This window comes from Piliocolobus tephrosceles, chromosome 12, assembly GCF_002776525.5.
Source record: "Piliocolobus tephrosceles isolate RC106 chromosome 12, ASM277652v3, whole genome shotgun sequence".
Classification (NCBI taxonomy): Eukaryota; Metazoa; Chordata; class Mammalia; order Primates; family Cercopithecidae; genus Piliocolobus; species Piliocolobus tephrosceles.
This window is the reverse complement of record NC_045445.1, coordinates 78,485,806-78,509,645: the sequence shown is the minus strand read 5'-3', so window position 1 is coordinate 78,509,645 and position 23,840 is coordinate 78,485,806. Positions and strand designations below refer to the sequence as shown.

Below are 23,840 nucleotides of genomic sequence, written 5' to 3'. Positions count from 1 at the left end.
CTTTGCAGCATCTAAGAACTGTCTTGAATTGCCTTTTCCCAATCTCTGCCATGTGATACTTTTTAATGACTCTGGGATCTGCTGACAAGGAAAAAAAAGTAGGGGGAAGTTTCAGAGTGGACACAATATTCAAAGATTATTTCCTTTGTTCACAAACATACGCAAAATTAAAACCATAGCCAATATTGGAGAGATGATTATGCTTTTAATGTATGCCTAAAAAGACAAAAAACAGGCTGGGCCTGGTGGCTCACGCCTATAATCCCAGCACTTTGGGAGGCCGAGGCGGGCAGATCATGAAGTCTGGAGATCGAGACAATCCTGGCCAACATGGTGAAACCCTGTCTCTACTAAAAATATAAAAATTAGCTGGGCATGGTGGTGCGCACCTGTAGTCCCAGCCACTCAGGAGGCTGAAGCAGGAGAATCGCTTGAACCCAGGAGGGGTGGAGGTTGCAGTGAGCCGAGGTCGCGCCACTGCACTCCAGCCTGGCAACAAGAGCGAGACTCTGTCTCAAAACAAAAACAAAAACAAAAAAAGACAAAAATAAAATTTGTGGTCCAGGTATGGAAGTAAATTGTATTAGTCATTATAAATGTCAAATTGTACTTTCTTTTCATCCCCTTTTTTTCTGGTTTCTGTCTGTTTCTTTTCTTTTTTCTTGGTCTTCGCTTCTTAAATCCCCTAAAGTCTTCAACCCAATTTTTCTTAAATGGCTTTTATGTTCTTTTCAAATACTCTTTTGTTCTAACTCTCTTTTTTTTTTTTTTATTTTATTTATTTTTTTTTATTATACTTTAAGTTCTAGGGTACATGTGCATAACGTGCAGGTTACATATGTATACATGTGCCATGTGGTGTTCTAACTCTCTTTACTGCATTTCATTATGCTCCACATCTTGTTTCTGTGCCTTCTTTAGTCTTAATCTGAATGCCAAATTTATATACTAGTCACAAGATCAGTTTTGACAAACGATTCTATGTAACCAGATGATGGACTCTGTAAGCCAAAAGGAAAACGCTGCTAAGTTCCCCAACTAACTTAATGGCCCCCCTCTTGGCCAAGGAGACCCCAAAGAAACCTGGAAGTCTAGTTCAGGCCATGATGCTGGTTGGGGGGGGGTGGAATTGGACATGCCTCAATATACCCTCGTCCCTTTGGAGTTCAGAAACAACTGGCCAGTATTAACATTAAAACAGCGATCTTAAGACTGACAAAGCAGAATTTGTGGCAATGAGATGCCAAATTCAACCCGACTGCTATAGTATCATATGACAGATTAACAGACCCTGAAGGAAATCGAAGTATTTTATCCCAAAAATAATTTCTTTGACATATTCTGAAATGGCCCTACAAATCTGTCTCTTGTGGGGGAAATTTGCATTCGACAGAGACTCTCCTTCCCTTACTAAGTCTTTTCTGGAAAGTCTGACACCTTTTAAGGTCTGATAAGAGACATTCACCATCTTTTATCTCTGAAGCTTGCGACCTGAAAGCTTCATCTACATGAGAAGAACCTTGGATTCCACAAGCCCCTGTTCAAACTCAAGCATTTCTTTATGCTGAATTCAACTCTTCAGGCAGGGCTTAACTCTTTCAACCTACGACCTGGAAGTCGCACCACCCCCCACCGCCTGCCCCCATTGTATAAACACAAGTTATAACCAAACCAACTGGGACACATGTTCTCAGGACCTCCTGAGGCTGTGTCATGTGCCATGGTCCTTAACCTTAGCAAAATAAACCTGTAAATTGAGACCTGTCTCAGATAATCTTTAGTTTGCAACTCCAATCAAAGTTTCCTTGAGGCCATTTTTTCCTCCGTAACGTTTCAAAAGTGGAGCTGAAAGAAGGCAGAAGAATCTCTCCATGTGAAATACCACACAGACATCTGCAAAATGGACAGACACCTTTTTGAAATCTACCATCAATTTAGTGAGGAAAAAATTTGCTTCTCAGGTCAAGTCTCTCCCAAAGTATCAGAGGCATTTGAACCAGAGCAACTCCATCTTGAGTAGGGGATTAGTAAAATAAGGCTGAGATGTGCTGGGCTACATTTCCAGGTGGTTAAGGCATTCTAAGTCACAGGATGAGCTAGGAGGTCGGCACAAAATACAGGTCATAAAGACCTGGCTGATAAAACAGGTTGTAGTAAAGAAGCTGGCTAAAACCCACCAAAACCAAGATAGCGACAAGAGTAATCTTGGGTCGTCCTCATTAGTACACTCCCACCAGCACCATGACAGTTTACAAATACCATGGTGACATCAGGAAGTTACCCTATATGGTCTAAAAAAGGGAGGCAAGAATAATCCACCTTGATTATGTGCTTGCTTATCACATAATCAAGAAATAACCATAAAAATCTGCTCTGCCTACAGAGTAGCCATTCTTTTATTCCCTTACTTTCTTAATAAACTTGCTTTCCCTTTTCTCTAAGGACTTACCCTGAATTCTTTCTTGCATGAGATCTAAGAACCCTCTCTTGGGGTCTAGATCGGGACCCCTTTCCAGTAACATCTTTCTGGCAACCACAGAAGAGACAATACTGAGGAAACCCCCAACCTAAAGGCTAACTTTGGGTAAGTGGTGAGGTCCAGCAGTATCTCTCTAGAGACCACCGAAGGGACTATACTAAAGAGACCCCTGACCCAAAGGAAAATCACCTGCGCACACCTTTGGCTGACTTTGGGTAGGTCGGGTGCATATACGCAAGTAAAGAATGGGATTGGTTAGACGCCCAACTTAGGGGTGTTAGAGCTTCTCCTAAGACAGACAGGGTTAAAGGTTCCTCTCAATAAAAGGCAAGGACACCTGACTGATCTTGGGTTCCAGGCCCAACTTAGGAAGGTTAGGGTCCTTCCTAAGATTTAGGGGGTTAGAGGCCCCTCTTAGTAAAGTCCCTCTCTGCTGAGAACAGGTTTGGCACTATGGGATGTTAACCACAATTCTCTTTGGATTAATCTGTTTTGCACTTTTCGCTGATGGCTATGGATGACAGCATTAGGCATGTATAGGACCATGGGATATGGGGACATTTTTCCTCCCCAAAGGGGGAAACTTGAGAGCTGATGGGACTGCTGGAAAAAATCCCTTCGCTACCGGCAAGTGGCCACCTGAAATTTTCAGTGTCGCTGCAATGGGTAGGTCTTTCTCTGGCCTCCCTGAGCTCTTTGCCTTCCCCTCCCATTGTAGGCAATACTTTTCTCCCTTTCCTTTCCTTTCTCTCTCTGTGCGAACTGGTTGAATGAATAGTAAAAATCACTGTTTAGCTCCTCTGTAAAATTTTGATTAATTGGAAAAAGGATTTGTGAAGCTAGTCTTAAGCTGTAGTGAATCGGTTATACTTTGTGCTATGAATTTGTCTTTCTATATCATTCTGTCATAAAGAGGAGTACCTTAAGATAGAACATGGGCTTAGGATCCCATAAACCTACTGTTCAAGACACCCCAGAAAACTCGTCAGTCACGTCCTTGGGAGCTTGACCTTGTAACCACGTGGCAGTGCTTTCTTTTGGTCTCTGCCATCACAATGGCAGCCGGGGTGCAGGATTCAATTCCTGACTTAAGGAATGACCACTTTCTGTTATCTGTGTGCCTTTCTTGAACTTTTCCTTTCTCTGAGCACCTGTGAAGTTACTTTTGGTAAAGTTCAAAAGCCAGAAATATCAGCCGGCTAAAGTCTGGTAACAAGAAATTTAAAAGGCCTTTTTTTTTTTTTTTTTTTAAAGAGCACTATGGTTAAAAGTCAGCTAATTAAAAGCAGATATTCAAGTTCTAACAGCCTGGGACTCCTTAGGAAAAAAGAGGAAGCACCACAGATCCCATTCTGAAATAAACTTCTGTTTTCCTCATGAAACTTCAGGAATAAAAAGTAGATAGATTCCTCTCAAAATCTAAGGCTCTGTTCTATTTTGCATTCCATTATCTGACATTTTTTACTTTTGGGGGGGTAACAGAAACTAATTTGTATTATGAGAGAACTTTGGTGTATAATAACTAAATAGGAAACATACTTTTGGGGACAGCTAATGAAAGTTATGGGGAAATACTCAGCTCTGCAGGTTTGGATCAGAGAAGCATGCTCTTAGCCACCTAGGAAGTATGGAGATGTCCCCACCCCACATTGAGAGATTAACACTCCCATGGGGATGAGCTGATTCCCTCTTTTTGGGATCCAGAATCTGGTATAAAAATGGGACCCTTAATTTCTGGAGATCTGTTTTGCCTTCCAGCTGTGCCTGCTTATTAGGCCCTAGAAACTTCAGGCTTTAAAGAGAAACTTAAAAACCGGCGAATGAAGAACCTTACAGCTACAGGACCTTCTGTCTCTCTGGGTATTTATATATGTTGTGTGTATGATGCTTATATCTAAAAGATCTTTGACTAATTGGCTTGATTATAACAAGAGTTTAGATCAAACATTTTATCAGAAAAGTAAAAAGTATAATGACTTTTAGTTCATATGACTTAAGTAATCTTTGGGAAATAGAAACAGTTTTACATCCAAGGTGTGTAAAGAAAGTGAAATGAGTTTTTGGTAAAAGATTACAAGAAGGCATGGAAATATGGATTTTTCTGCCTAGATTAAAGGGTTAAAGGATTGTTTTAAGTTAGAATAAAGCTGAAAGTCTGAGCAAGTTGTGGAAGGTTTGTGAAAAATTAATCCTGTAAAAAAAAATTACGTGTGTGACATATTGGCTAAAGTTAAAGGGGGTATTATTCGGTTTTTCTGTAAATCGAACACTGGAATAAAAGCACAACAGGTTTTTCTTAGAGCACTTATCTACTGTTTAACAAAAATTTTTGTAAAGGGTTATAAAAGGTTTATGAGAATCTTACCTTATTGTCAAACATGAAAATTGGGTAGATATGTCTATAAGGTTTTGTTAGGAATTGGGTTTGACATCAATAATGCACAAATGCAATGGTGAAATTTGGCTCATTTAGTATAAAAATCATACAGGAAGCATTGTCAAATATGAAATGGTATTTGACTTTCTTTGGGCTGTATTTATATAAATATGTTACTGGTATCTGTTCCAAAACTATGCAAAACTCCTATAATCCTGATATAACTTTGTGTATGTTATTAATAGTTATAATTATTATGTACAATTGTATGCCACAGAAGTAACCAAAACTTCCTCGAATAGTGGCTGTCCTAGGACTTTTTAATATCCACAACAAGACAATTGTTGTCTTGTTCTGATCCTCTTCAAAAGGTGGTTTATAGTCAGCTATAGGACTTTGACAGGTGTTTCTAAATGCAGGTGTCTGGTAACTTTGGAGATTATGAAATTAGAAGAGAGAAAAAAAAACTTTTAGGACTCTCATGGAGAGCTAAAATGTTTACGAATATCAAACAGAATAGGAGTTAATTGAATGTACTGAACTAATATAAGACTGAAGTAATCTTTTTTACTTTGCTTAAAATGTTGCTGATCCTTTGTTTTATTTTTCAGAGTCCAGAAAACTTTTAAGCTATTTACAGCTTGTAGCAATTGAGTAAAATATACTCCTGTAAACAAAATTTGGAGCCTATATGTTTCTCTCTACCCGATTTCTCTAAAATTTGGAAAATATTTGTGAGTATTCTTAATTTATGGAAATATAGTAATTTGCATAAGTGCAATAAGAAACTGTTTTCTTGGGTGGGTATGGTGGCTCACGCCTGTAATCCCAGCACTTTGGGAGGCCAAGGCAGGCAGATCACTTGAGGTCAGGAGTTCGATACCAGCCTGGCTAATGGTGAAACCCTGTCTCTACTAAAAATACAATAATTAGCCGGGTGTGGTGGCGGGTGCCTATAATCTCAGCTACACTGGAGGCTGAAGCAGGAGAATCACTTGAACCTGGGAGGTGGAGGTTGCCGAGATCATGCCACTGCACTCCAGCCTGGACGACAGAGCGAGACTCCGTCTCAAAAATGAATAAATAATAAATAAAAATAAATAAACTGTTTTCTTTTGCAACAGGACACAATTGGAGAAACTGGTTATTTTACCAAGGCTTTGACTGGAATGGCATACTTTCCTTTAAGGAACCTAACTTGACTTATAGAGTCAATAAAAGCCCCTTGGGAAAACTGGCCTCACACCTTGTCTACATAGTTCCTGTGCAGGGTTCCTAAACTATGGTAAGTAAAGAATGTTGCTTTCTAACAGGTCCAGGAGCCCCAAGTTATCTTGGGACCTCAAGAGGAAAGGAATTTAATCAACTGATAGAGATTGGAGGGTACTAACCCATGACTGGGCTCGGATTTAAAAAAAGTCTTATCTAAGATTCCTTATGAAGCAGAGTTCCATCAAAGCCAATTGAAAAAGCCTATGTAGGCTGGGCATGGTGACTCACACCTGTAATCCCAGCACTTTGGGAGGCTGAGGCAGGCGGATCACTTGAGGTCAGGAGTTTGAGACCAGTCTGCCTAACATGGCGAAATCCCATCTCTCATAAAAATACAAAAATTAGCCAGGTAAGGTGGCATGCACCTGTAATCCCAGCTACTCCGGTGGCTGAGGCAGAAGAATCACTGGAACTCAGGAGGCAGAGGTTGCAATGAGCCAAGATCGTTCCACTGCACTCCAGCCTAGGCGACAGAGCAAGACTCTGTCTCAAAAAAAAAAAAAAAAAAAGCCTCTATAAAAAAAAAAAAACAATTATTCTTGTTGGACTTTATACAAACAATCAGGCCAAGCATAATAAAGCAAATCAGTGTACCATGATTTATCTTTAGTAAAAATTGGAGACTGGAGAGAGAAAAAATTATGTTTCAAGAACTATGCTACGCTTGTTGTTATATTCTAGTCTCAACAATCGTTTTAGAGTTTTTTCTGCAATTTAGACTGACTCCTTGTTCCTGTGAGCCAACCAGTGATCTCTGGCTGCTGCTCAGAAGAAACAAGAGGGATGGGTATTGTAAAAATCAAGATCAGTATTCTATTCTGATAGTATTCACACTGGAATCAGCAACCCCGTATCAGCTTGGTTCCAAGAGTTGCACAGTTCATTGAAAGCCTTCTAATTTAGTTTACTTGGGATAATTTTGCTTATTTTGCTTTACTGTTGTGGAATATATTGTTGTTGTACTCTTTGTGCAGGAATGCAGAATAAGTTTACTCAGTCTTAAACACTTATTAATCTTCCAGATATCACCTTTTGTCAGAACTCAAGAGTTATGAATGGCCCTCAACATATTGATGCCTTCTGACTGAGCTCCTCTCTACCCTGAATACAAGAGACCCTCACAGTTAGGCAGGAAGATCATCACCCCTATTCAGCCTGAAGAAATTGCAGAAAATGGATCTTCATCCTTCCGCAACCCTTAGGATTAAGGGTTCTCTTATAAAAGGGAGGGGGGAAATGTCAGAGGCATTTGAACCAGAGCAACTCCATCTTGAGTAGGGGCTTGGTAAAATAAGGCAGAGACCTGGCGGGCTACATTCCCAGACAGTTAAGGTATTCTAAGTCACAGGATGAGACAGGAGGTCAGCACAAGATATAGGTTATAAAGACACAGAAGATAAAACAGGTTGCAGTAAAGAAGCCAGCTAAAATCCACCAAAATCAACATGGCAACAAGAGTAACCTCTGGTCACCCTCACTGCTACACACCCACCCGGCGCCATGACAGTTTACAAATGCCGTGGCAACATCAGGAAGTTACTCCATATGGTCTAAGGGGAGGTGAGAATAATCCATCCCTTGTTTAGCATATGATCAAGAAATAACCATTAAAATGGGCGAGCAGCAGCTTATACTGCTGCCCCGCCTATGGAATAGCCATTCTTTTATTCCTTTACTTTCTTAATAAACTTGCTTTCCCTTTTCTCTAAGGATGGGCCCCATATTCTTCCTTGCGTGAGATTCAAGAACCCTCTCTTGGGGTCTGGATCAGGACCCCTTTGCAGTAACAAAAGGGCAAGTAATACTTAAGCTTCCCCTAAGCCATAAGTGGGTTGTACAGCTGGAATAATGTGTCAACATACAAAAAAAAATCAATGTTGTATACTGCAAAATACCAAAAACCAAATCAACCCAAAACCAATCTCTATACACAAAAAAGTAACCAAATTATTGATAAAATCTGCTCGTTTTCCAAAGTGCAATAAACAGTAGCTGATTTCTGCTTATATGTTTTCGTTTTGTTTTGTTTTTTTGAGATGGAGTCTCGCTAAACCGAAGCTTTCACACCATACCATGGATTCTCCAATCTCTTCACCACAGTAACCAAGCCATGTACTGTCAATGATGCCCATCCAGGACTTAACTCCACCACATTGTCCTCACTGCTTTTCTCCATATTCGGAAGTTCTAACAAGCTTTACTCCCCCATTTTCACATTTTTCACCACCAGTCCCTAGTTCAAGTAACTGCACATCAAAGCAAGAATCTTGCCTATGTTTGCACATGCAAATGCAATTTAACCTTTGCCTTTCACAACTTGCCTAGTTATCTCAAGTAAGTGACTGTTTTCTTTCTTCTCTCTCAAAACCATGCCTATATATGGCTGGTAAGTAAAAGATAAATATTGGTAATATCCTTAAATTAACATCAAAATCATATAATCTGAAGTCATATTGTGCAAAATCAAGACAACGTGCATCAAATCTAAGCCCTTAAAAGTACCCATGAAACCCCTTTAGAATTTCTAGCTATCTCTTTATCCATCTCTAATCAAATCATGTTTTCCCTTAAGCATGGGTATTCAAGGTAAATATTTGTTTAAATTTAACTTTATTTTTTCCCAAGGGTAAAGCAATGTCCTAGATCAAGGTAAACAATTTTTAATGTTCATATTCAAACTGAACTTCTGGTACTAAAAAAGCATTGTTAAAACTATTAAATATTTCAGGTATATAAAAAGATCAGAAAACAATATAATAAGCACATAAGTATTCACTACCCAGCCTAAGACGTAACGGTAAAAAGAGAGTCCTCCAAATATTCCTCTATAATGTCATCTCCTTCCTGTTCCCCAGAGATAAGCAGCACTGATGATTTAAAGCATCTTTCACTGCAAAGGTAAAAATCCCCATCACATAATGGGATCACACCCTTTGGGGGCTAGTCCTGAAATCTTATTGTTATTTATAATATCCTTCTTAAGGAAAAATGCTCTGCATTCTAAACAATAGACTTACAACCATTTCTGAAACACGATTTATTTTGTAAATTAGAGAGTCTACTTTTAAAACCTCAAGGGAAGGTTTTACAGCAAAATATCTTCCACTTATACACTGAGGAAGGCAACAGAAAAAAACAAAATTAATTCTGTGAAACTTGATTTGAAAATTAGAGGGTTGGATAAGATACCCTCTAAGGTCCATTCCAACTCTGAAATTCCACAATTTTTATGGAATGAAATGAAAAGGGTGCTGTTATTAACTGAATTTTTAAAAACTTAGCTAAGTAGATAATTTATTTCTTCAACAAATCTAGCATCTGAATTTATTTAAAACACCATCCATCCAAAGACATACACAACAATAAACCATATATTACCGAAGATAATAGACATAACTAACATGCAGAGATACCAAAAAAAAAATCCAGTGTACCGAAAATGACAATCTGTCAGTCCACTTTACGTGGCAGGTAAGTTAAAATGTTTACACTGTAGGGTCATGTTTATCTCACTTAAAATATACACCATGGAATACTATGAAGCCATAAAAAAGGATGAGTTTGCGTCCTTTGTAGGGACATGGATGCAGCTGGAAACCATCATTCTTAGCAAACTATCACAAGAAGAGAAAACCAAACACCGCATGTTCTCACTCATAGGTGGGAACTGAACAATGAGATCACTTGGACTCAGGAAGGGGAACATCACACACTGGGGCCTATCATGGCCGGGGGGAGGGATTGCATTGGGGAGTTATACATGATATAAATGATGAATTGATAGGTGCTGACGAGTTGATGGGTGCAGCACACCAACATGGCACAAGTATACATATGTAACAAACCTGCACGTTATGCACATGTACCCTAGAACTTAAAGTATAATAAAAAAATAAAAAAGAAAAAAGAAAAAAGAAAAAAAAAATAAAAAATAAAAAATTCTGGAAGAATCTAAAAGTTAAGGAATCTGTGACCTCCAAGCATAAAGGAGCCACTAATCGTTAAACATATTAATCCTCAATAGACAGTTGCATGGACATAATGCTTTGACTGTGTAAACATTCAATAAATAATCATAAAATATCAACATTAAAACCATCAATCTAGCAGACAGAACTGCTTCCATGTAAATGAGGCCAAGACTCAAGTGAAGAGGCTAATAAAATTCAAATATATTCACATTACAATTGGATTCTTCCTTTATGGTAAAAATTCAATCTTTATCAAAAAATAATCCTATTAATAAATATATTTAGTAATTTCTAATGATTGTATCATTTTTAAAATAAAAGTTAATTTTAATAATTCAAGTTACACTCAATGTTTATGATACTGGAAGAATTACCTAAAAATAAAAAGACTAAAAGTAATGTATAACTTGTCAACGCAACAGGGATTTTGGAGTCAGTTAAATACTCTGGATTCCTGAAGCTTCAGAAATTAAACAGTGTACAACTACATATCCATGACACATGTAATGCTTAACAGTATCAAACAGTCATGTGTGAATATTGTTATCATCTGATCATTAATCATCTGTGATTGATATTTAAAATATTTCAAATTAAGTTCCCAATACATTTTTAAAGAGAAACTGCTGTGACTTAAAACTACATTTAACCTACTTTGAAAGTGTATGACTAGCATGGTACTGGTACCAAAACAGAGATATAGACCAATGGAACAGAACGGAGCCTTCAGAAATAATGCCACACATCTACAACCATCTGATATTTGACAAACCTGAGAAAAACAAGAAATGGGGAAAGGATTCCCTATTTAATAAATGGTGCTGGGAAAATTGGCTAGCCATAAGTAGAAAGCTGAAACTGGATCCTTTCCTTACTCCTTATACGAAGATTAATTCAAGATGGATTAGAGACTTAAATGTTAGACCTAATACCATAAAAACCCTAGAAGAAAATCTAGGTAGTACCATTCAGGACATAGGCATGGGCAAGGACTTCATGTCTAAAACACCAAAAGCAACGGCAGCAAAAGCCAAAATTGACAAATGGGATCTCATTAAACTAAAGAGCTTCTGCACAGCAAAAGAAACTACCATCAGAGTGAACAGGCAACCTACAGAATGGGAGAAAATTTTTGCAATCTACTCATCTGACAAAGGGCTCATTTCCAGAATCTACAAAGAACTCAAACAAATATACAAGAAAAAAACAAACAACCCCATCCAAAAGTGGGGAAAGGATATGAACAGACATTTCTCAAAAGAAGACATTCATACAGCCAACAGACACATGAAAAAATGCTCATCATCACTGGCCATCAGAGAAATGCAAATCAAAACCACAATGAGATACCATCTCACACCAGTTAGAATGGCAATCATTAAAAAATCAGGAAACAATAGGTGTTGGAGAGGATGTGGAGAAATAGGAACACTTTTACACTGTTGGTGGGATTGTAAACTAGTTCAACCATTATGGAAAACAGTATGGCGATTCCTCAAGGATCTAGAACTAGATGTACCATATGACCCAGCCATCCCACTACTGGGTATATACCCAAAGGATTATAAATTATGCTACTACAAAGACACATGCACACGTATGTTTAGTGCGGCACTATTCACAATAGCAAAGACTTGGAATCAACCCAAATGTCCATCTGTGACAGACTGGATTAAGAAAATGTGGCACATATACACCATGGAATACTATGCAGCCATAAAAAAGGATGAGTTTGCGTCCTTTGTAGAGACATGGATGCAGCTGGAAACCATCATTCTTAGCAAATTATCACAAGAAGAGAAAACCAAACACCGCATGTTCTCACTCATAGGTGGGAACTGAACAATGAGCTCACTTGGACTCGGGAAGGGGAACCTCACACACTGGGGCCTATCATGGGGAGGGGGGAGGGGGGAGGGATTGCATTGGGGAGTTATACCTGATATAAATGATGAATTGATGGGTGCTGACGAGTTGATGGGTGCAGCACACCAACATGGCACATGTATACATATGTAACCTGCACGTTATGCACATGTACCCTAGAACTTAAAGTATAATAAAAAAAAAAAAAAAAAAAAAAAAAACAAAACTTGGTTTTCTTCCGAACTGACTAGAAACTGGGGGGTAGGGGAAGGAGGACAGGAGAAGGCAGAGGGAAAGGGAGGAGCAAAGGGAAAGGAAATGGTAGACTGTCTCCAAGATTCTGCAATTACAGCTCTCAGCTGAAAGTTGAGTTATAAAGGATTTTCTTTACTGTGTTAGGTATTCAGTAAATGCTTACTGAATGAATGAACAAATGGCAGCATAGCTTAAGGATTCTGGACAGCTTATTTCATCTGAGTCTTCATTCAACAGGCCATAAAATCATCAAGCTGATCTCTGTCACTAAAAATTAGATTACAACAGAGGTGGTTAAACTTTTCGGTAAAGGGCCAGATAGTAAAATTTTTTTATCTTTTAGAAGAATACTTATTAACAAAGGTAAAGCTAGCTTTAAGATTACATAAAAGTGTAACATATAAAAATAGCAATTATCTCATATACTCTATCCCCAGTACCCTGCAATTATTCCTGTTAATAGTACTTACCACGACATACTTTCTATTTACAGTCATGTGCCACATAATGACGTTTCTGTCAACAATGGACCACATACATATAAAACAGTGGTCCCATAAGATTATAATATCATACTTTTGCTGTATGTTTTCTATGTTTAGATACACAAATATTTAGTATTGTGTTATAACTGCCTACAGTATTCAATAGTCAAATTCTGTACAGGTCTGTAACCTAGGAGCAATAGGCTTTACTATGCATACTATTGGTGTGTAGTAGGCTACACCATCTAAGTCTGTGTAAGTACACTCTATGATGTTCGCACAGTAACAAAATCGCCTAAATGATGCATTTCCCGAAATGTATCCCTGTTGCTAAGTGATGCATGACTATATTTTTTATTGTACATATTAAGGTGTACAACATGTTTTCATATATGTACACATAGTAATGTGATGACTGCAATCAAGCGAATTAATATATCTATCCTCTCACAGTTACCTTTTTTGTGTATTGTGAGAGCACCTGAAATCTACTATCTTAGCAAATTTCCAGGATACAATACAGTATTAACTATAGGCATCACACTGTACATTAGCTCTCTAGATTCATTCATTCCATATAACTGCAACTTTGTAACTTTTGGCCAGCACCTCCCCATTTTCCCCAACTCCCAACCCTCTGATTTCTACTGTTCTACTCTCTGTTTCTATGTATTAAAGTTTTCTAGATTCCACAAGAGTGAGATAATGTGTATTTGTCCTTCTATGTCTGGCTCATTTCACTCAGCATAATATCCTCCAGGTTCAATCATGTTGTCACAAATGGCAGGAATTCCTTCTTTCTTAAGGCCAAATAATATTCCATTATACATATACATGTATTTCTTTATCCATTCATCCATCCACAGACACTTCAGTTGTTTCCACATCTTGGCTGTTGTGAGTAATGCTGCAATGAACATGGGCATGCAGATATCTCTTTGATATGCTCATTTCATTTCCCTTGTGCCTATAAATAGAAGAGGAATTGCTGGATCATCTAATATTTCTATTTTTAATATTTTGAAGAATCTCTACACTTTTCCAAAATGGTTTTCTCAATGTAGAGTCCCACCAACAGTGTACAAGGGTTTCCTTTTCACCACATCCTCACCAACACTTGCTCATCTTTTTGGCAATAGCCATCCTAACAGGTATGAAGTGATATTTCATTGTGATTTTGATTTGCATTTTCCTGGTCATTAGTGATGTTGACCACCTTTTTATACCTACTGATAATTTGTATGTATGTCTTCTTTGAAAAGTGCCTATTCCTTTGCCCATTTTAAAATTGGGGTGTGCGTGCGTGTGTGTATGTGTATGTGTATGTAAGTTGTGTGAGTTCCTTCTGTATTTTGGATATTAACCCCTTATCAGACATGTGATTTGCCAATATTTTCTCCCACTCCATGGGTTACTTTATAGTTTTGTTGACTGTTTCCTTTGCTGTACAGAAGCTTTTTAGTTTGACTTAGACCTACTTGTTTATTTTTGCTTCCATTGACTGAGCTTTTGGTGTCATATCCAAAAAAATCATTGCCAAGGATAATGTCAAGGAGCTTTTCCCTATGTTTTCTTCTAGGAGTTTTAAGGTTTCAAGGCTTATGTGTAAGTCTTTTATCCATTTTGAGGGGTTTTTTTGTATGAATAAGATAATGGTCCAATTTCATTCTTTGCATGTGGACATCCTGTTTTCACAACATGATTTATTGAAAAGACTATCTTTTCCACATTTTGTACTCTTGGCACCCTTGTAGAAGATTAGTTGAATGTATATGCATGGGTTCATTTCTGGGCTCTATATTCTGTTCCATTGGTCTATGTGTCGGTTTTTATGTCAGCACCATACTGTTTTGATTAATACAGCTTTATAATTTGAAATTAGGAACTGTGATGCCTCCAACTTTGTTCCTCTCTCCCAAGATTGCTTTGGCTACTTGGGGTCAATTGTCCCATGTTAATGTTATGACTTTTTTCTATTGCTGTGAAAAATGCCATTGAAATTTTTATAGGGATTGTGTTGGGTAGTGTTGAAATTTTTATAATATTAAAATATCTTTCTATGAAGTATCCAAAGATATTAAAATGTCTTTCCATTTATTTGTGTCTTCTTCAATTTCCTTCATCAGTGTTTCATAGTTTTGAGTATACAGATCTTTCACCTCCTTGGTTAGATTTATTCCTAAGTATTTTATTCTTTTTGATGCTATGGTAAATGGGATTGTTTTCTTGAGTTCCCTTTTCCAGACAGTAAATATTTTAGAGTTTGCAGGCATATAGTTTCTGTCACAACAATTCAACTCTGTCATTGTAGCATGAAAGCAGCCATACATATGTAAGTGAACAAGTATGGCTGTGCTCCAATAAAACTTTATTTATGAACAATGAAATTTGAATTTCATGTAATTGTCATCTACCACAAAATATTCTTCTTGTTTTTCTAAACATTAAAAAAATGTTTTCAAGTATTCTTAGCACAGGAGCCTTGCAAAAATTGGCATGCTGGATTTGGCCCAAGAGCCACTGATTGCTGACCCCTGCTCTAAATAATTTCTGAAATCTCTCAACCTCCAAGAATTCTGAGAATGACACAGCAAGACAAAAGAAAGTACATCGACCAAAAAATCTCCACCAGTACCACCACAAAAAAGCAACACACAAACAAAAAATATGCATGGGATTCCCCTCTTCCTCAAATAGTTTTTCCTTTATCTACCAAATTTTCACATCTCTGGGTACATAACACCAACAGCAAGGCCTATTTAAAAGACAGAAGAAAAGGTCTTGATAAAAGATTTTTGTGTTTGTTTAAGGAACTTCTATGAAGTTTCATTGTTCCCATTCACATACGTTCATTTATCATAACATTTTTGTCATCATGAAAACTTGCACACTGCTTCATAAGTTTTAGCTAAGTGATGTGAGATTCCAAGCTGCTTGCTAATAAAAGTAACAAATAATTGCAAAGCATTTGCCAAAATCAGGGCAATTAAAACCAATGGCTGAATATTAAAAGTTAAGAAAAAACTCCAGAACCAACTTCTTTTAAATCATGAAATTTGGGGACAAATGTACAAAGAGAAATTTCTTTATCATATTAAGAGTGAATATACCAAGGACACATTTTAGACAGATTTAATAGTGAATAATTTCATTGGGCTGGCTTATTAGAACCCAAGATCTTTAGAAAATTGGTACAAATCTCGAAGTACTTCTAAGATTCCTAACCCTATTGTGTTTGTGGACACAATGGAGAAATTATCACACATTCCACACAACAGCTGGAATGTTGAGAAAGTAGAATTGGAATATTTTCTGCTTCTTTACAGTTTCAACTTTCAGTAATTTAATACCGAAATTGTTTGCTCTTATATTTACTAATGTGGACTTGGAAGAGAACACTCAAGCACATTTCTTAACTTTTGATTCCACAGCTGGAAAATTTCATTGTTTTTCTATAATGCCCCTTTACGTTTGTTACTTTTTATGCATGTGTCACATTGCCACTGGTGATTAAATTACCTGGAAATTATTTGAAACTCATAAAAGATAGCATTTTCATTTACTTGGATCATTCTGTATGGCTCACTATGCAGGTCATATCCCAAACCCCTTGGTTTTCTTTATAAGCATTTCAGCAAAGTCTGATACAGGCTGTCCATCAGTAGGATATATCAGACCTAATCTGCTTATAACAGAAAGTGTAGGCTAAGAGAACATTCATATAAACACAAACCCAACTCTAGGGCTGACAAATGATACCTAACGAGTTCCTCCTTAAAACTAGATAGAAAAGGTACTTTGAAAAAGGTATTTGGCTTTGTAAATTTTAAATTCCTTTTGGCTTATCTATATCTAGTCTCTTTCTAGCATGCTGAAAGCTAATTTCTACTTCAGAGGTAGGAAAACACAGGCATTTGGGACAATTTCTGAGAGCAATCTACTGCTCTCCTCAGCATGGATGTCTTCTGTATATCTCTTTGCTACTCCATTTTTGTGTCTCCCCTTTCAGGTGTTCACTGATATTTTTTGTTCTGCCTATTTTTAAATTCTTAGTTTAATACTGCTACGGGCACTCAAGCCTGAGGTTTCTAATTCCTATTCCACTATCTCCCCATGGTCTTACTAAACAGAGGCATGATACAGAATCCAACTGTGTATTTCTGATAATGCTGCTGTTGCTCAAACCAACTGAATTAGCTCCTCAAATGAAAAACAGGGACTTTTTCAAAAAATATGGTAAACCCACTCTACCCTACTCCCCCCTAAAAAAATACACATACAAAAAATGCCTTAATTCTGCTCCCTCTCATTTTTCTTCGGGTCTATATGAGCCCTGAAAACCTGTCAGAGGTTTTTTTCTAAAAGTATCCACTTTTCTTTTCAACTACACTTAAAAAATTCCATGAGGTGACTAAAATTCATACAGTAACTAGACTACTTGTTTTCACAAAATGCCAGAAAGAAAACTGACAGCTCTGCTAGAAGCATTTTAAGAGCTAACTTTTTTTTTTTAAGCTGGCTGGCTTGAAAAGCAGCACCTAGATCATTCAAGTCACTCTAGAACGTTTCAAAAGTAAATAAACTTTAAATTATCCCACCAACCTTTTCAAACTACACTCACTGCTACCATACAAAAAGGATTATCTTACATGTTGCACACAACAAAATTTTAAATACAAGATCCTTATGCTATAGTTCACACTCTAAAACTGACAGATGCAGGCATAAATGTCACAGTAAGACAAATGCTATCATAAGATAATATTTTGACTGCTTGAAATAAGTAAGTTCTTTGAAACCAATGAGAACAATGACACAATGTACCAGAATCCCTGGGACAAAGCTAAAGCAGTGTTTAGAGTGAAATTTATAGCACTAAATGCCCACATGAGAAAGCAGGAAAGATCTAAAATCAACACCTTAACATCACGATTAAAAGAACTAAAGAACCAAGCACAAACAAATTCAAAAGCTAGCAGAAGACAATAAATAATTAAGATCAGAACAGAACTGAAGGAGATAGGGACAGGAAAAACGCTTCAAAAAAAAAAAAAATCAATGAATCCGGGAGCAGGATTTTTAAAAGATTAACAAAATAGATGACTAGCCACACTAATAAAGAGGAAAAGAGAGAAGAATCAAATGAACACAATAAAAAATGATAAAGAGGATATCACCAGTGATCCCAGAGAAATACAAACTACCATCAGAGAATACTATAAACAACTCTACACAAACAAACTAGAAAATCTGGAAGAAATGGATAAAATCCTGGATACATGCACCCTCCCAAGACTAAACCAGGAAGAAGTTGAATCCCTGAATAGACCAATAACAAGTTCTGAAATTGAGGCAGGAATTAATAACCTAGCAACCAAAAAAAGTCCAAGACCAGACAGATTCACAGCTGAATTCTACCCGAGGTACAAAGAGGAACTGGTATCACTGCTTCTAAAACTATTCCAAACAATGGGAAAAAAGGGACTCCTCTCTAACTTATCTTATGTGGCTGGCAATATCCTCATAACAAAACCTGGCAGAGACACAACAAAAAAAGAAAATTTCAGGCCAATATCCCTGATGAACATGGATGTGAAATCCTCCATAAAATACCGGCAAACTGAATCCAGCAGCACATTAAAAAACTTATCAACCACAATCAAGATGGCTTTATCCGTGGGATGCAAGGCTAGTTCAATATAGGCAAATCAATAAATGTAATCCATCACATAAACAGAACCAATGAAAAAATGATTATCTCATTTTTAACCACATGATTATCTCAATAGATGCAGAAAAGGCCTTTGATAAAATTCAACACCCCTTCATGCCAAAAACTCTCAATAAACTAGGTACTGATGGAACGCATCTCAAAATAATAAGAGGTATTTATGACAAACCCACAGTCAGTATCGTACTAAATGGGCAAAAACTGGAAGCATTCCCTTTGAAAACTGGTGCAAGACAGGGATGCCCTCTCTCACCACTCCTATTCAACACAGTATTGGAAGTTCTGGCCAGGGCAATTAGGCAAGAGAAAGAAAGAAAGAGTATTCAAATAGGAAGACAGGTAGTCAAATTGTCTATGTTTGCAAATGACATGCCTGTATACTTAGAAAACTCCATGGTCTCAGCCCAAAAACTCCTTAAGCTGATAAGCAACTTCAGCAAAGTCACAGGATACAAAATGGAAGTACAAAAATCACAACCATTCCTGTGCAACCATTCAATGTGCAAAAATCACAAGCATTCTTATACACCAATAACAGACAGAGAGCCAAACTATGAGTGAACTCCCATTCACTATTGCTACAAAAAGAATAAAACACTTAGGAATACAACTTACAAGGCATGTGAAGGACCTCTTCAAGAAGAACTACAAATCACTGCTCAAGGAAATAAGAGAGGACACAAACAAATGGAGAAACATTCCATGCTCATGGATAGGAAGAATCAATATCATGAAAATGGCCACATTGTCCAAAGTAACTGATAGATTCAATGCTATTCCCATCAAGCTACCACTGACTTTCTTCACAGAATTCAAAAAAACTACTCTAAATTTCATATGGAACTAAAAAAGAGCCCATATAGCCAAGAGAATCTAAGCAAAAAGAACAAAGCTGGAGGCATCACGCTACCTGACTTCAAACTATACTACAAGGCTACAGTAACCAAAACAGCATGGTACTGGTATCAAACAGATTTATAGACCAATGGAACAGAACAGAGGCCTCAGAAATAACACCACACATCTACAACCATCTGATCTTTGACAAACCTGACCAAAACTAGCAATAGGGAAAGGATGTCCTATTTAATAAATGGTGTTGGGAAAACTGGCTAGTCATATGCAGAAAACTGAAACTGGACAACCTCCTTACACCTTATACAAAAATTAACTCAAGATGGATTAAAGACTTAAACGTCAGACCTAAAACCATGAAAACCCTACAAGAAAACCTAGGCAATACCATTCAGGACATAGGCATGGGCGAAGACTTCATGACTAAAACACCAAAAGCAATGGCAACAAATGCCAAAATTGTCAAGTGGGATCTAATTAAACTAAAGAGCTTCTGCACTGCAAAAGAAACTATCATCAGAGTGAACAGGCAACCTACAGAATGGAAGAAAATTTCTGCAATCTATCCATCTGACAAAGGGCTAACATCCAGAATCTATAAGGAACTTAATCAAATTTATAAGAAAAAAAAAAACAACCCCATCAAAAAGTGGGCGAAGGATATGAAAAGACACTTTTCAAATGAAGACATTTATGCAGCCAACAAAATCTGAAAAAAAGATCATCACTGCTCATTAGAGAAATGCAAATCAAAACCACAACGAGATACCATCCCACGCCAGTTAGAATGGTGATCATTAAAAAGTCAGGAAACAACAGATACTGAGAGCATGTAGAGAAACAGGAATGCTTTTATACTGTTGGTGGGAGTGTAAATTAGTTCAACCATTGTGGAAGATAGTGTGGCAATTCCTCAAGGATCTAGAACTAGAAATACCATTTGACCCAGCAATCCCATTACTGAGTATATACCCAAAGGATTATAAATCATTCTACCATAAAGACACATGCACACGTATGTGTATTGCAGCACTATTCACAATAGCAAAGACTTGGAACCAACTCAAATGCCCATCAATGATACACTGGATAAAGAAAACGTGGCACATGTACACCATGGAATACTATGCAGCCATAAAAAAGAATGAGTTCATGTCCTTTGCAGGGACATGGATGAAGCTGGAAACCATCATTCTCAGCAAACTAACACAGGAACAGAAAACCAAGCACCGCATGTTCTCACTCCTAAGTGGGAGTTGAACAATGAGAACATATGGGCACAGGGAGGGCAACATCTCACACCGGGGTCTGTTGTGGGGGTGGGGAGCAAGGGAAGAGATAGCATTAGGAGAAATATCTAATGTAGATGACGGCTTGATGGATGCAGCAAACCACCATGGCACATGTATACCTATGTAACAAACCTGCACGTTCTGCACGTGTATCCCAGAACTTAAAAGTATAATAAATATATATATATATATTTTGACTACCTTCCCACCATCATCCATCCCCAAGGAAACTCTTTCACTATTAGTTTACCCCTAAAGATGCTTAGTCCAGAACAGTATAGAGGGTTCGCTGAAGGCCAGGGTAGTTAGTATTTTACCACTTTTCATATTTTCGTTTTGATTTTGGCTTGCTAAGGTATTTTTACATTATACAACAATGCAAATTAGTAACAGCTATCGCATAATCATTTTTAGTAATGAACAACAGTGACTAACACTCACTGAGCACTTATTATTTGGCTATTCTAATGCCCAAAACTACATTATCTCATTTCACTCTCACTGCAACCCTACAAGGTAGCTAATACTATTATTTTCCCATTTTGCAGACTAGAAACTGAGGCTTAGAGAGGCTTACTTGTTCAAATTCATACAGTCTCTAAGTGGTGGAATGGAGATAACCCATTCCTAATACTACAGTACTAACAATATTAGCAATGTCGCTGCATCTAGTGAATTTACTAATTGTCATATTACTGACTGATAACCTTGAAATGTCTAGGTTAACTTTTCTGTTGCTATTGAGGCATACATGATTTTGTTTGTTTTTTGGTACAAGAATCAATGTAATTCTGATGTTAAAAATACAGGAGTGATATCACCAAAAATGACAGAGTATGGGGCTACAAAAATTCATCCCTCCACTAAGGCAACAATTTAGCTAGCAAAAACTGTCAGATCTGAATCAACTTTTCCAGAACTCTGGAATCTAACGAAAAACTAACAACAACCAGGGGAGTGTATAATGAAAAAAGAAGTTGCTAAATAAGTATCAGAAGACAGTGTTATGACATTTGTGCTCACTCACATACCATCCTTCCATCCCCCAATGGGGATGGCAGCTTGCAGTCTTGGAATAGCTTGCTGGTACCAGAGAAGGAAACATGGACTTGTTTTTGAAGAATTATGGTTATACTTTTTGACTTGTCTGGCAGCTCCCTGAAGGACTGGCTCGGGGGCTTATCTTGTACCTATCAGAACACTCTTGGGGCTGAAGTGGCTTTCCATAGGATCCTCTGTTGAAAGCATATAAAGGCATATGCCTGGGGCAAGTGATAACAGATGGGCAAGCAACAAAAAGAGTTAAACAGCCTAGGAAGAAAGACCCTGGGAAAAGAGATACAAGGGAGAATCAGTACCTTGAAAAGATAATGGAAATGTTAGGTATGAAAAGTAATAATATAAACAAAGCAACACAAAAATGTACATATTAACAACTATTTACTGAAGCCAAGGAAAAGAAAAAATCAAAATGGAGATAAAAATATTTATAAAAATAAAGAGATTCATTGTACAAAAATTAAAGATAAAATATTTCATACTGAAAGAGTCCATAGAGTGCCAAGAGAATAAGAAAAAACTACCTCCTGGACATATTGACAATAAAATTTAAAAACATATAAGTAAGATAATATATTCTAACTAAATCTTAAAAAAAAAAAAAAACCAAATAACTATGTGTCACATAGACAAATGGGGAAATAGAAAAAATTGAAAAGTTATGTTAAAAACTACCAATAAGATGAAGTAAAAGGAATCAGATGGACATCAGACTTCTTAAAGAGTAATACTAGATGCAAAAAGAAAATGGAGTAGGATTTTCAAAGCATTGAAAGGAAAGAATGTTGAGCCTAGAGTTTTATATCCAACTTAATTGTGTTTCAAACATGATGGCATTCTTGGCACAGGTTTACATGGGTCTGTTCAGTTCGTAAAAAAAATCATCAAGCTGTATACTTATATGTTCATTTCCTGCATATGTACTTTAATAAATGGTTTAAAAAGCACATGATGGGGGAAATGGCAGGGCAGTGGACGTATAATTTTTTAACTTCCCAAATTCTCACACTAACAACAGAATAACCAATCACAGAACCTGTGAACAACATTTACAACAAAATTAGGCTGAAACAAATCCCCTTCAATCTCAAAATGCAAACACAGAGACTACACACAGACCGCCATTTTTGCTGCTGCTACAGCTCCCACCCCAATGCCCTCAAGCTCACGAGAGAGCAAAGAGCTTAAGGACTATTATGAACCTTCAGCCCAGCATAGCTGTCTTTATGTAAAAGTGACCAGACTGTTCTCTACACAGGTCCCTGCCCCTACTACTCCTCACTGGGTAGGGCCATCTGACCTGAGCCCACAGCACAACCACCCTGACACCACCTGGGCAGCTCTGAATCTCTCTGAGGAGGAAATCCCAGAGTCAACCCATATCCCTTCTACCATTACAGCTACAGCAGTACCACCCTTACTGCCTTTGAGCTGGAGAAGGAAAAAAGAGCCTGGTCACTTCACTGATACCTGCATGACACTGCAGCCACCATACAGAGGAGCCCAGTTTCTCTTCCCTGTGAGTCCCCACCCCTCCTCTTCACCTGGCAGGGCCCCGGGCTTGGGGCTGCAGCGCAGCTTCCCCACACTTGGCTGAACATTCTCATTGTCAGTGGCTCTGTGTTTCTCAGGGGTGGAGTTTATCAGTGGCCACTGACAGCCCCTCAGCCTCTGCCACTGCCACTGCAGTACTACTGGCCTTGCTGCCATTGGACCGGGGAAAGAACAAAGATCCTGAGTGCTTGCTTCACTCACACCTCCAGCATGCCACAGCTCTATGAAGAAGAGGCCAGTATGACTTCCCTGCGAGCCCCTGACCTCCTCTGCCCAGCACCAGGGAGGGCGCTCTGGCTTGGGCCCACAACACGGCCACCCCACATTAGGCTGATCGTTCTGACTGACAGCAGCTCTGCGTTTGTCTGGGGCAGGGCCCCAAGGAACAAGCGAAAGGCCCTCTGCCATTGTCACTGCCAAGGTTGCCAACCCTGTTGACTCCAGCTGAAGAGGGAACAAAAAGCCTAAGCTCACCCCAGACTTGTGAAGCACAGCTCAGGAGTGCCAAACCAAGATCTACAGCCAGCACTCGAGTGGGAGAGGAGTCCACACTCTTAAAGCACTGAGAGGCAGCATGGCTGTAAATGCAAGGAAATACAGAGGAACTGCCCAGCTGAGCAAAAGCCTACCTATCGGCCATTATA

General features: G+C 38.0%; 1 protein-coding gene across 2 annotated transcripts in view; it reads right to left on the bottom strand.

The window, feature by feature from the left end:
* Positions 1 to 23,840, bottom strand: part of ABCB7 (ATP binding cassette subfamily B member 7) — a 97,791-nt gene that overhangs the window by 50,465 nt on the left and 23,486 nt on the right. Inside the window, exon 2 of one of the 2 annotated variants that reach the window (XM_026451772.2) lies at positions 1 to 81. In XM_026451772.2, coding sequence (XP_026307557.1) covers positions 1 to 81 — 81 coding nt within the window. The remainder of the gene's footprint in view (positions 82 to 23,840) is intronic. The other variant, XM_026451773.2, reaches the window with a different exon arrangement.